At 34.4% G+C, this 13529-nt stretch overlaps 1 protein-coding gene across 1 annotated transcript; it reads left to right on the top strand.

Annotated features, from left to right (window-relative positions):
• The first annotated feature begins 1377 nt into the window (after positions 1-1377).
• LOC130657410 (uncharacterized) lies at positions 1378-4840 on the top strand. The gene is made up of 4 exons (XM_057460392.1): positions 1378-1491; positions 1598-1809; positions 2597-3051; positions 3433-4840. The coding sequence occupies exons 2-4, from the start codon at positions 1605-1607 to the stop codon at positions 4798-4800; spliced, it is 2028 nt and encodes a 675-aa protein (XP_057316375.1). The 5' UTR covers positions 1378-1491; positions 1598-1604; the 3' UTR covers positions 4801-4840.
• Positions 4841-13529: the final 8689 nt, after the last annotated feature.

Raw genomic sequence — 13529 nt, 5'->3', positions numbered from 1 at the left:
ACTTTTCATGAACATGTGAGCAATGGGAATATTACATAATTAGAGAAAAACATATTCACGGCTTTTTTCTTTTGGTTTTGTTTGTTGTTAGAGAGAGAACGTGCCAACATCATCCCCAAGGTTTTGTGGCACCTAAGCCCTGGGAACGAGGTTGGTAATGTGCAAATCACAGAAATACCAATAGGGTTTCTCTAATAAGCAGCCATAATGGCTGCTTATTAGAATGGCTGCTTATTAGAGAAAAACACTGCGGTCACATTCTCTAACACATGTAATTTTTTTTGTCTCGTTTATTAATACACGATAGCATTGAGACCAGGAAATCTATTTCAGCCATTTTACAACTTTTTCATTTACATTATCAAACAATTATTTTTTTTTTTTTTTTTTCGTTCGTTGTTAACAATTACAGAAAAGATTTTAAAAGTCTTTGAAGAAGTGGAAACAGCAGCAATTAAGGGATACTTAAAAAAAAGTCTTCTAATTTGCAATGTTCCTAAAGAAAAACTTATAAAACATTTATTGCTTAAAATTCAAAACTATGTGTTTGACAAAAATCTCTGTAAAGCAGACAAATTTTTTTGCACCGATGATGTTCCCTTAAAGAGCTGCCACTATACTTACGCTTAGTAATAGAAGTTCAGAGGATCAAAATTGAAACGAAATTTTGCAATTTTTAACAAGTTCAAATGTGAAATGATTTATAATCTCCACATCTTTCGACATATCTGATTTTTATTGTCTCGCTTATTAGCAACACGGTAGCATTAACTGCACTTATAATTTAAAGAGCCACAAAATCGGATGGTAATATTACATATTAGGAAGGATGAAATAGTGACAACATGGGGAAGGTCAAAACTTACTCCTACGTAAAGCTGGTTCATAAGGCTGTTATATATCTCTTCACAAACAGATGGAAAATATTATCATAAACAAGAAGAGACAAGAGTGGTTAGATTTATAATCTTAGTTTCATTCTGGTTAACGGTATGATAATTTGAGTTACAATTATTTTCTAAATCGTTTAAGCTTCATGCAATGCCTGTTGTTGTGGTGCATATCAAAATATTTGTATCTGATTCTGAAGCGAGTTGTTTAAAACCTTTTAGTAATGAATTCACTGCACTTCTTATACAGTTCACGTGAAAGATTTCATGTCAAAACAAAGGAGCAAAAGCTGAAACAACAAATCATCTTTTTGAATAGTCCAATGGAACTCCAAAATCATTAGAAATTCTTCAGGCTGCAGATAAAAGTTGTGTCATTGCTTTTGGCAACAGCTTAAAATATTGCAAACAAATGGTGTACACTAAAAAGTGCGGTCTACCTGAAGTACTACTTTTTTTATATTTGCACAGTTGCAAGCCAGCTTTAAAACACGTGGCACAGCTAAATAAACGTGTTGCCTGTTTCTAATCTATGAAAATGTGTTGATACATGTTTTTATTTTTAAAACTACTACATTACTCCTATTGGTCATAAAATCAGGTAATAAGTTAGAGATTATTGGCGGTTTTTTTAAAACAGGAAAGTGTGTTAGCTTTAACTAAAAACTAATGATAATAATGAGGATCATAGTATTTCTTTTTTTTAGGGTAAAGATGGGAACAGTACATGTTTGTGTGTTGTTTGTGCTGCTTCAGTTTTCATTTGGTGATAACGTAGATGATTTAAAGAAGGAATTGGAGAATGTCAAAAGCAATTTGCAGTCGATCTCGAGACAGTTAATGTTGCAGCAGTTTTTTACTGAAGAGAAGATCAGGAATGATGGTTTTTCAGGAATCAAACAGATCAGAACACGCTCAGGTAAGAGAAACCATGCTAGAAACTAAACTAACGTCTCTTCCCTTCAACAGTAGCTGCATACTTTGTAGAGTAATATTATTACTTATTTTGTTACCAACAAAAATTCAGGAGATATCGACGTGTAATTTAGTGTAATTTAGTTACTTCGTGATAACAGGCCAACAAAAATGTACGAAATATCGACGCGGGTAAAGTGAATAATGAAGGCAGTCATACCAACGGTGAAGGGACTAAGATCTCGACTCGCTGCAAACATCTACCATTTTTGAAACGAGTGGCGAAGAATGACAGAGTTAATTAACTCCAAAAAAAGCATTATTTCCATCAACTCACGCATACGCTAGGTCCGATGGAATGCTAGTAACGAAAAAAACATATTTGCCGAACCCGCGAAATGTAAAATGAAGCTTTATTAGCGAAAATTTGTAACCGCGAAAGTTGAAGCTTGTCAGGTAGACAATTATTACGCAGTTTCGCGGGAAAAACCTTCACGAATTTCGGGGTTTGTACATTTTGCACTCAAAAAATCTCGCATACGATAAATGCATACATTCAGAATTTCGTGTACAGCCAGCTGGCGGTCGCCTACCCACGTGTTTTACATTGCACTAGTAATAGCTGATCGCTAAGCTGATAGTTTTAAATTTTTTTCTTACAAAATACAATTCATGCAAACAAATTCACTTGATTTTTTATTTTTGCTTTGAGTTACTTGTGACGTCATGTGGCGATAGCACAAAACATGTAACTGTTAAACAAGTGACAGCCTTAATATATTTCATCATAGGTGGTTTGAAGAATTACTTTTCGAACACACAGAGTGGAAATTCATTCAGTGCAATTCACGATCACGCCAACAACATTCGCACGGTTGGAATGGGAGAATTTATCGGTGTGCTAAATGGTGTTGAATTCCGCACACGCCATAACGACTATCGTTTGAATAAGCCGCACTCCACAAGTTCGAATTACCATGCCATCGAACCAATTCCCTTTCCTGATGTACCTACAGAAGTGCTAAAGCAACCAAACGTGTCCGCCCAAGTTAAGGAAATGAGAGAATGGTTTAAGGCTTGGAAAAATAGCGACCATTCTGTCCGTGATTATCGTCAGTATTTTCAACCTGTTTTGTGTTACTTGGAAGGAGCCTGGACTACAAAACAGGGCGATAATATCGAGGAACCATTTGAAAGTGATAGACATTCCATAGATGCTTCTTCTTGGTTCGACCTGCAAGAACGGGTAAGAATAATCAGTCCTTTACATTTTGTAAGCGTTCTCTTGAAACGTCTTTCTTTACAACAATTTGTTGGACTTTTTACCAGAAATAAGAAAGGATCTATTATACTTTTTATTGATTGCTGACTTTATAAATAATAATTAATAATGAATATTAATAATAATAAATAATAAATAATAAAAGATAATTTGTCAACAATTTTTAATTCATGCAGGAAATATGGCTAAATAGATCAACAAAGAGGACTTTTTAGTTAAAAAACATAAAAACGGAGTTTAAAATTATCAGAGGTTTACATTTGCTATGAATTATAACAAAAATGTTTTTCTCTTCTCAACGTTTCACGAAGTCTACGATGTTTAAAACTTTTCTGTCACACGCAGGTCAAGTTTACGTCCTACACCGGATCAAAAAGTTTAGCTGAAAATCTCGCCTTTCTTCCAACCACGATCATGAGATTCGAGAACGGTTCAATACCGGTGTTCGCTCAATGGAACTACCGGATTCTTTGCCACAAATTAAAAACGCATGTACCGCTGACCAAGTTTCGACCAGCTGAAGATCTTGCATCAAGAATGACAAAAAAAGTTAACATGACAAAGTACGAGATGTCGCGTGCTGCTCGTTTTCAAATTGATTTAAATAAGAATCCAGCGCGAGCTGATTTTGCTGAAAAGTCAATGGGACACAACTTTCTTGATGTTTTGATGGAAGAAATCCCTGGCAAAAATAATTACGTAGGGGAGTTATTTGATGGTGGTTTTGATGCTGAAGTGATGAACATGGATGGTAAAACAAAAAAAGATGTATCCAGGTATCATCGATGGTTTAAATTGAAAACAAAAGATGCGATGGGAAGGCAAACTTCTCATCGTGGATATTCTGATCAATTCCTTTTCGCAGCTAAGACAACACAGAATCGAGTTTCAGGATTACGTTTAAAAATGTGTGTTAGGGACAAAGTATCAAGAAAGAAGAAATGTACCGTTCGTAATGAAAAATGGTCATATGCTATTCCTTTGGAAATCATATATCTCACACCATTGAGCAAATGGAATCCATATGGAATTGAAACTAAGGAGAGTTGCTTCAATGCTACAAACACTGGTGATTCTCGTGTTGGTAAGGGTGTATGTAAAGATATGGCAAAAGCCAAAAGATTTGCTTGCTCTAAGTTTTACTACATAACTCCGGATTCCTTCTATTCTGGCAAAGAAGTTGATCGGGATCCTGCTGATACCGCAAAGAGTGGCGGCTGGTGCATGCTAAACAAAAACAAAGAAGGCGTAGTAACTCGTGCTTCTGGTACAAGAATAATGTTGCCCGACATTCCAGGTGTTGGAAAGTTACGACAAAGATTTCCAATCGCGCCGATCCATGGAGAAGGAAGTCCAGTATGGAAGAATTTAAATGCTCTTACGGATATAGTGATGTGGAATGACACATACAGTTTCATGAAATCCAGTCAAAAGGAAGGTGCGGACGAATCCATCACATTTGAGCTTGCAACCTCGCAGAAGGATGGGCTTACACCTCATACTCACTATTTTACTGTTCTCACATCAGAAGTACGCGAAATGATGAACAACAATAAATCTATCACGGTTGACACGGATGTACGGGAGAACCATTCACACACTCTGATAATCAAATACCACAAGTCTAAAAAGAGTTTCTTCTATCGCTCGTGTGATAATCACAAAAGTTGCATGGACCTACATCCAAGATTTCTTAACAAAGTAACTGAATAAGCAGATGTAAACATCCATGAAATAAACCTATAATCGCGAACTAAGTAAAATTTTTTGTGCCTACACCCGACTAAATATAACTGACGTACGCTCCCTACTTTAAGTTGGGTTATACAATTTTTTTTTACTTTGCTGTTACTTTCGTGAATGTATAGGCCGATTAGACCAAAATTGTTATTATCACGCGGGAAAATCCATGAGATTCGCCCAGGGCTACTCGACGGTATGATTTTTGACTCACAGACGGAAAGCTGAATATTATAGTATAAAACACATGACTTTGTACCTTGGCCTTCTTGGTCCTTGTAAGCCTGAGGGAGGGAGGGGGTAAAGTACGGGCCATAAATGTCAAACTACTTTCGCTTAAGTGAGAAAACTTCTCACAGCTGTAGAATGTCTTAAAACAAATTCATCCCGCTGGGTAAAAATTATTTAATGACGTCACAATTATAAGAAATGACTTACACACATACCTAAAATAAGTCATTTTCCCCATTCTGCAACATATTTCAATTTCTCAAGTGTTACTGATGCTACAACCTTGATTCTTGGTGGACAGTGTATTGAGAATTGATGTGATAAAAAAAAAAAATTTTAATGACGTCATTGAGATTAAAAATGACGTTATATAAGTAATATTTTTTTGCTCTTTTAACGAGCTTATATCATTTAACTTGATACTTATGTATAACATTGCATTTAAAGATGTTTGAGGTAACGAAAACAATATAATGGCAACATTTTTTTAAGAACAATATTTTCTTCAAATCTGCTCTGTGTTTTCAATCAAATACCAACGCAACTTACGACACAAAGTCTTGTGATAAAAATTATTCGGAAATTAGCCGATAGGACATTGTGTAACAGCTGGACCTATGTGATTAACAGTTTGCCACGAATTATCTACATTATCTTCGTAATACGATATCCGAATAATGTTCTAGCAAACGGTACAAATGCATTAAATTGAGGCATCACACATGATTCGAGATGCAAACTTTTTTAACAACTCTAACAGATGGATTTAACAACGTAATAGGGGGATGTTTAACATTCTTGAAAGAAAAAAAGTTCTAATTGGTGATACTACTCTATTCTGCTGGCGATAGCGAAGCTGTTATAACCAGTAGTAGGTTTGGTATTTCTCGTATTGTGATATAGCAGACTTTTAGAGTCTCTCAATAATTACGGGTGAAAAAATGCTACCATTTTTGCTGTAAAAATAATGATTTGAGCAATCCGGAACTGATGGAATGATTAATACTCGTCCAATGTTAAACCTGAATATTGTAAAGCTTACTCGAAGTGAAGTTATTATGGTTATATTTTTCTAGCATTTTGATTGGCTATTACAACACAAAATATATGCTATATTTTTTTTACCAAGACACGAATGCAATCTTTAATTATTTTTCAACTCTAGAGCGCAAAAAGCTTATATCATTTCTCTGATTGGCTGAAATAGCGTGCAAAAAGCTTTTATCACTCCTCTGATTGGCTGAAAGAGCGTGCAAAAAGCTTATATATTTTCCTGATTGGTTGAGCAAAGTTATTGTTTTCCTAATAAACGACAACTTTTCGGGATATTCATTCCCAAATAAAACAACTTTTCTGATACAAATATAAACATTTACGCTGGTTAATTATTATTTTGTTCGCCATAAACATCAAATTGTCATGAGGGAGCCAGGTGATCTCTACCGCCGAGAATATTTAGTTCGCCTATAATTTCAGACAGATCCTTTAACTTCTTCCGTGCAATTGGGAATACACAATAAAAACACGTAATAACGGAGAATATGCAATGTGTTCAGTGCAGATGCAGATTCCACATAAACAAAGCAGATGTCGCATGGCTATGATGGTTTTCGATTGGAATTATTTTTGCATGATCATCTCACGTTGGGCCAAAAAATGTCGGTCTCCATAGCCAAACTGGAGAAGAGAAAACCGTGAAGGAGAAGATGTTACAAAAATTTTTGTTTCAATGAATGGCTCCATTCTTTTGGTGATGATATCGTCGGATGTGTCTTGCCCATTGACAATTGCAGCAAAATAGAAAAGAAAAAAAATATTAAGACAAAAACAATAAGGCTTTTATTCAACTGCTTGCTTAATCATCTCAGAACGATCATTATTGTATAGGTTGTAATGCTTTATCAAAGATAATGTAAAAATAAGAAAACGATAGTTGACGTAGGCTTTATTCGCTACCGTAACTGATCAAACCAGGGATAAGAAACACGTGTACACCGTTTTAATACCTCTATTCTTCATTTAACCAAGGAGGTTATTTAACCGAGAATTTTCGTCCAGAACTAAAAGGAATTTTTACTTCTCGCGGAACGAACGAAGCTCGACATTGTCAGTTACATTTTGATTAAAGTTTTTTAAGTAATTTCATCTAAGTGTGATTTTCTGCTACCAACTTTAATTATTCTAACCATGTTGCCGTTAACTAATTACCCCTAATTCACCGCTCAGAACAAAATCAAATTCTTGTGAAAAATATTTCACTACCAAAATACTGATAATTTTAGTGGAATAAAAATCCCTCTGCAACAACTAGGAAACGTAACATGTTACGTTTCCTAGTTGTTGCAATAAATCCTCAACAGGCCGAATTACTGGTGTCCATGTAGCCTGTATTTAAAATGAGCATGATTATATGCAAAACCCGGTATTCTCTGGAAGTTCTTCAGTCAAAGTTTTTCGGTCAAAGTTTTTTGCGAGCGTTGTTTCCAACTTTTTGCGAGGTTTTCCATTGTCAACAAACTTAAAAAGTTCACGTTCAACTAAATGGGATGTTTTTTTGAGGGAAGGTGCCAACAAAAACCATTTTTTAAACCACCGTGGTCTAGGACTTAGGTTGTCGCCTATAAAAAATTTGTGCGCGCTTCTAATTGGCGCAATAAATATTCAACCGCGAAAAAGAATTTTTTTATTTGCGACTAAATGACACTGATTGCAGTACCCGTCCATTGCTCTAACTACTTGATGAAATTCTCATTTCTTTTTAACAACAGAAATCGATTACATAACCATGGCAAGAGTGGCTAGTTTATACTAAGCGAATTTTCTTCCCGGAATATTATATATCACTGGGTTTATACAGGTCTTTTCTACGATTTGTTTGTTTACAGTTAAAACCCAGTAGGACAGTGAGAGGTGATTAGATTCCAAAAAGGTATTTTTGTACGTGAGCCCTTTCTTGATTAGCATGGCTTCTGTCAGTTTGATTGACGAAGTAGTTAATGCATTAAAAAGGTATTGGTGAAATTCTGTAAAATAAAATAAAAATTAGGAGTTGTGTGGACTACATTGCTCTTCTTAATATTTGAGTATCATGAAACTTACAGTAGATGAGTTTTCGTATACATGGTGTTAGCAACAAAAGATTAGAAATCATTTTAGGTGGTCAGTTCCTTCTTGTAGCTAGATATAAGAAGAGCAAACGTGGAATTAGGGTGTGTAGGTGTCAAAAAGTACAACCATGTTGCAGTGACTTATGGGATTGTTTGAATCGTGCATATAAGACGAGTTTTTGATGAAAGGAACTTATTAATAGTGTTAACAGTGATTACAAAAATTGATCTCTTTGTTTTAATATGATATAGATACGTTTAAATACAATATCAAGGCTTATACTTATATTTCTTTATAGTGAGATTTTATTTATAAAACTTTGTCTTGCTTGGAGCAGAAATAGCGCAGAGACATCACAAAATGTGTGTTTTAAGCAATGGTTAATCCAGTTTTTAATTATTATAAGCAAACAAAATATATTGTTTCTTGTAATTTGATAATGCGTGGGTAATGGTTCTCTGGAAATGTCATACCACTGGCTATCTTAAGTTTAACATCTTTTATACAAGAAATTGCTGACGCAAACAAACTTTACATGCCCATCTAAAAAAAATTTTAACAGGCTGAAAGAGAAATTATTTTGGAGCAGCACCGAGTTTAAGTTTAGTTTAGTTCATATCAGCTGGTATTAAGTTTAAATTTCCGGTCCGTATAATATGGAGTGTTCACAATACACGAATAGTTAAAAATGGCAAACACTATTGTTTTGAAACCTCGTACACCCCCTAACATCCACAAGATTTAAATCTAAATAGGTTTAAATCTGCATCCGTGATATGCTTGGTTGACTCCCTGACTATACGCCCTGAATCATAGGGCGGCAAAAATGAAAAACCTATAGTTTCCATTCTCTTGATTACAGAAGATGCAATTTTACTTATTATACCACTAAATGATCTTGATATATTATTTCTTTTAATTTGTTCCCTCATCCTGTTTACGCCCAACCACATCATATTACGCCAACAAGGCGCAAAATACACCCCTACAATCTCTTTTCATTTCTGCAGTATCTTTGCGTTTTTTCTGATATTAAGACAGTTTCGAGATGCATAGATTAATATTTAAGGTGTCTAGACATTCATACTTTGAAAGAGGTGAAAAGCAAACTCGTCCCCAGGGTCTTGTGGCCCTTGAGCCGTTTTTACGGAGTTTTTGCCGCTATCATGTTGGGTGAAAACAACTTAAAAAGTCGCAACATCAAATTATTCGTTGTCTGTAGGAGTAATTTGACACAATTTGAACATCAACACGAGTGCATACAATGTTTATAATTCCAAACGCTGTCTGAAGTCTTTGGGATGAGTACAAAAAGATGTTTGTACAAAAGAAATAGCATGACTCCTTCTTTGAAAATCAATCAGCTTGTTAAAAAACACTTTTTATTTTCTAGAGCAAAATTGACGTCACCTTTAATTTGTTTTTTACAAAAACGAAGCTTCTGGCGCAATCACAATCTATTACGCCAAAATGTTTGGTATTATATTTTTATCCCATGTGGAAAATGACCTGCTCCCCAGCAAGTTCCGCCCACAAAATTGCCATTTAAAAGCGGTTTGTACTAATGTCAAAGGAGAAATGAAACAGAGCTTAATCATCCGCCCACATTAAGTTTTCTCTTAATTTTTTACTCTTGATGCATTTTTGTAATAGGAAAAAACAATTGTTAAAATTAAACTTCCCATTTTTTTTATAAAAAGATAATCACATTCCGAATGCGTGAATGTCGTTTTGCCACTTTAAAACTTTTAATTTTGGCTAATTGTTCTTCTAGTCACCATTTGGTATTAGCCAGTATTTATTTATGAAAAGATTGTGTCCAATTTAACAAGATCAATCAGGTTAACTTCTGTTAGTTGTAGAAGAAATCAAAATGGCGTCTTTAAAACATAAAATCTTTACACAAATAACCGTTGGCCCTCTGTTTTCGCGGGAGATGGTACCAGAGTAGCGATAGGAATATTTTAATACACAAGTTTGTAAAATAAACCACAGAAAGCTTTGTGTTCTGTTCCTTAGACGAATAAAACATAAACTGCTGTGGATGGCAGCATATGTAATGGACGATGCAATACATAAGTGACCATATTGAAAGGCTTCGTCTATTTATCTATATAAATAATCTCCATTATTTTAGTGAAATTAGTCATGTATAAATCGTAAACAATGTAATTTTTATATTTTCGCTACAAACGTACATGGTGAGGTTTTATTCAGCAGGTTTTTTTTATCCTAGCTTACATTGTTTCTTTTTGTGTGTATATTCACCAATTACTAAGATGCAGCTTGGTGTCTATGCTAAGCTAAAAGTAGTAACATATAGTTGCTGCGACACCATTTTTTAATTGGTAGATAAAAATAATCTATTATCTCAGATACTGTATTGTAAACTTGAATGAAGGTGTAAGTATCTTTATACGATGTCAGATATTCTGTACACGACACTACAGTTGTCCCGATAAACTGTGATACTTTACAGATTAAATTCCGCTTATTATCAGTTTTAAAACTTTCACAACTTATGCCTCAGGCGAACACGTGGGTTTTTTCACAGGCTACCGAATAATTTGAATAAAAATTGAATAGATTTGTGGCGTAAAGTATACCTATACCAAGCACACTACATGAATGTGCGATACGATAATCCAGCACTTAACCAACCCGATGTCTAACGCCAAGTTAATTTTCTCATAACGTCCCCATCTCTGCTAAAATATGAGCCAAAATGACTGTCTATATTCATATAATCCGCGAACATAACTTGCAGAACTTTTTTTACACAAATATGATCTTATACTCCATTAAGATCAACGCTTACATAGATTCTATTACAAAACGGAGACATAACTTTTCTTTAAAAAACAATTCTTTGATCTATACATAATGTAAATATTTTTATATTCATATCACATTTTTAAAAGGGCAATAAAAATATAAAATAACAGACAAAAGTATTGTAGTAAATTATTATACAATGTGGAATTTGACCTGTCTCTAGTCAAGTGCTCCCTGCTACACTACCACTTGGCATTTTCAGTGCCGACAAAAAGCGTCGGAGATAACAATACAAAACTTACTATTTTATTTTGTTATATCATCAAGTCTACATTTTATTATGTCACAAAGCTGAGTTTTGATTAGCTACAAAATATATCTTCTAGCAGAGAAAGAAATTTACTCTCCAGTGGAAGTTTCCACAAGGATAAAGAAATATTTACCGAACAGAATTCATCTCAACAACACTATCATGGCGGCGACCGTAGGACTACTTTGACCTAACATATCTCAAGAACCAAAGCACAATATATATATATATAAAAAAAAATAACATAGTTCATATTCACACATTTTGTAGTCAAACATTTTAAGTACAACTTGTTATCGTTAGTTCTCATTTAAATTATGCAAAAGTTTGATGTTATAAAGGTTTTCCAAATTGTTATCAAATTATTATTCTGGAAATAAAATGACAGCGAGTATCCAACTGACACATCTCACGGTAAGCTACTGTGGTATTAAGGAGGAAAGGTCAAGAATGGAATGAAAGGTGAAAAAAGACGTTTAATCTTCATTCTTTAACAATAATAACAGTCACTTAATAAATATATTCATTAAATACATGTTGACAATGTCCAATTAAGCTTTGTTACAAAAAAAATATTTTCTAGATTACCTACTAGTATATGCATTTCTAAGATTCAGTACAACATTCATTTCTACTATCTTTATATCTCATTTTCTTTAAATATTAATTGTACGAGGCTTTCACAATTCACAAAAGGATGTCATATGATATATCCGTTAGTTTTCCCCTAAAAGCTTTTCACATTCAGAACATTTTAAAACAATTATTCTATTAGCTAAAGTTTAAAAATGTATATTCTCTTTGATGGATAGGGAACGGATGAAGCGAATTCCGCACCACCCCCTTTCAATATTTTGGAATTACGCATGTCAGAACGTGGAAACTTGGCAGATAAGTAGTAAACCTTAAAATGTGTCAAAAAAACCATGACACAGGTCACAATGTCATCATGTGACTTATGACGCCATTACAAATTCCATCTATGGGCAAAATCTGGACAACGTTAGGAGCAACATTTGGTTTTGCACTGATTTGAGCTGCTCTTTTCGCGTATTAAATATATTTTGGTTCATTTAACCAGTTTAAAAAACTTTTTAGTGCCTTACACTATGTCATTCATTAAAGATATAAAAGCTAAAACCTTGGTATTTGAAAAGGGGTGAATTTGTTTGTAGTGGTTGAAGTAAGTCCTTATAAAAGAAAGATTGACGAGTTAATATTTTGCTTTGACGTCACCATTCTTCTTTTTTACACAAACCTTTCGGAGAAATAACGCTAACACCATCATTAAAGTTATAAAAGCTAAAATCCTTGGTGTAAACGCGGTGAAAAGTGGTGAAGGAAATCCTTTAAAAGAATGACTTGTAACAAATGTGTTACGTAATCAAAAATTGTAATACTTGTTGTAATACGCATACCAAAAGTTAACAATATTTTTTTTAAGACGTAGTTGTTAGCCAATGACAAAATACACTGGAATTTTTCCCTTTGAAAATTTACGGAGAATCGCTCGTCCCATGTCTCAGAAACCGTCTTAAACTCAAAAACAGAAAGCAGGTAATATGTTATAGACTATTCGGTAGCCCATAAAAAAATGCACGGGTTCACCTGTTCTTTAAATTTACCCGTCGCAACGAAGTGGGTGAAAATATATCGCATTTGATATTCGTGTTTCCGTAGCATGTCTTCCTATCTCAGCGGGAGGTCCGCGCAGAGACAAAATGCGGCTATGTTTTTTAGGTTTTTTGCTGACATTAGCAGTGCAGATACAAAAAAATTGGCGAAATTTAGTTTATTCTTTCTTCCTTTATGTGTAGAGGTTGAAACACTGCCCAAAATAATCTATAGGATCATATGATTTCGACGAACACCTAACGAGATATAAGGGTTTAAAATTTTTGGTGACGTCAGCAAAGACCCGCCAAAACACCAAATTTTTTTTCAAGAAATTTATATACCCGTTGGCTTTATCGTATAGATCTTTAAACGTTGATCAAGGAAATGTATAGGATCATGTACTTTTGACAAACGGTTGCAGAGATATTAGAGTTTGAAGGTTTTTTGATGACGTCATAAGCCCGTGCATTCCGAAACGGATTTGGGGACTCAGGTTTGGAAAACTTACCCAAATTGGTCCCAGGTGCTCCCTAGTTACCCACACGGTGAAAAAACATTGACATCACTACCTCGTTTCCAAGTTATTGGGCCTCAAAGTTTTAAGTGCACTGTAACGGCTTCATTAATTTAATATAGGATATTGACGTTAAAGTAGTGTTAT

The sequence above is a fragment of the Hydractinia symbiolongicarpus genome, chromosome 9 (assembly GCF_029227915.1).
Source record: "Hydractinia symbiolongicarpus strain clone_291-10 chromosome 9, HSymV2.1, whole genome shotgun sequence".
In the NCBI taxonomy this organism is placed as follows: Eukaryota; Metazoa; Cnidaria; class Hydrozoa; order Anthoathecata; family Hydractiniidae; genus Hydractinia; species Hydractinia symbiolongicarpus.
Note: the sequence above shows the minus strand (reverse complement) of the source record. Positions and strands in the feature narration are given on the sequence as shown.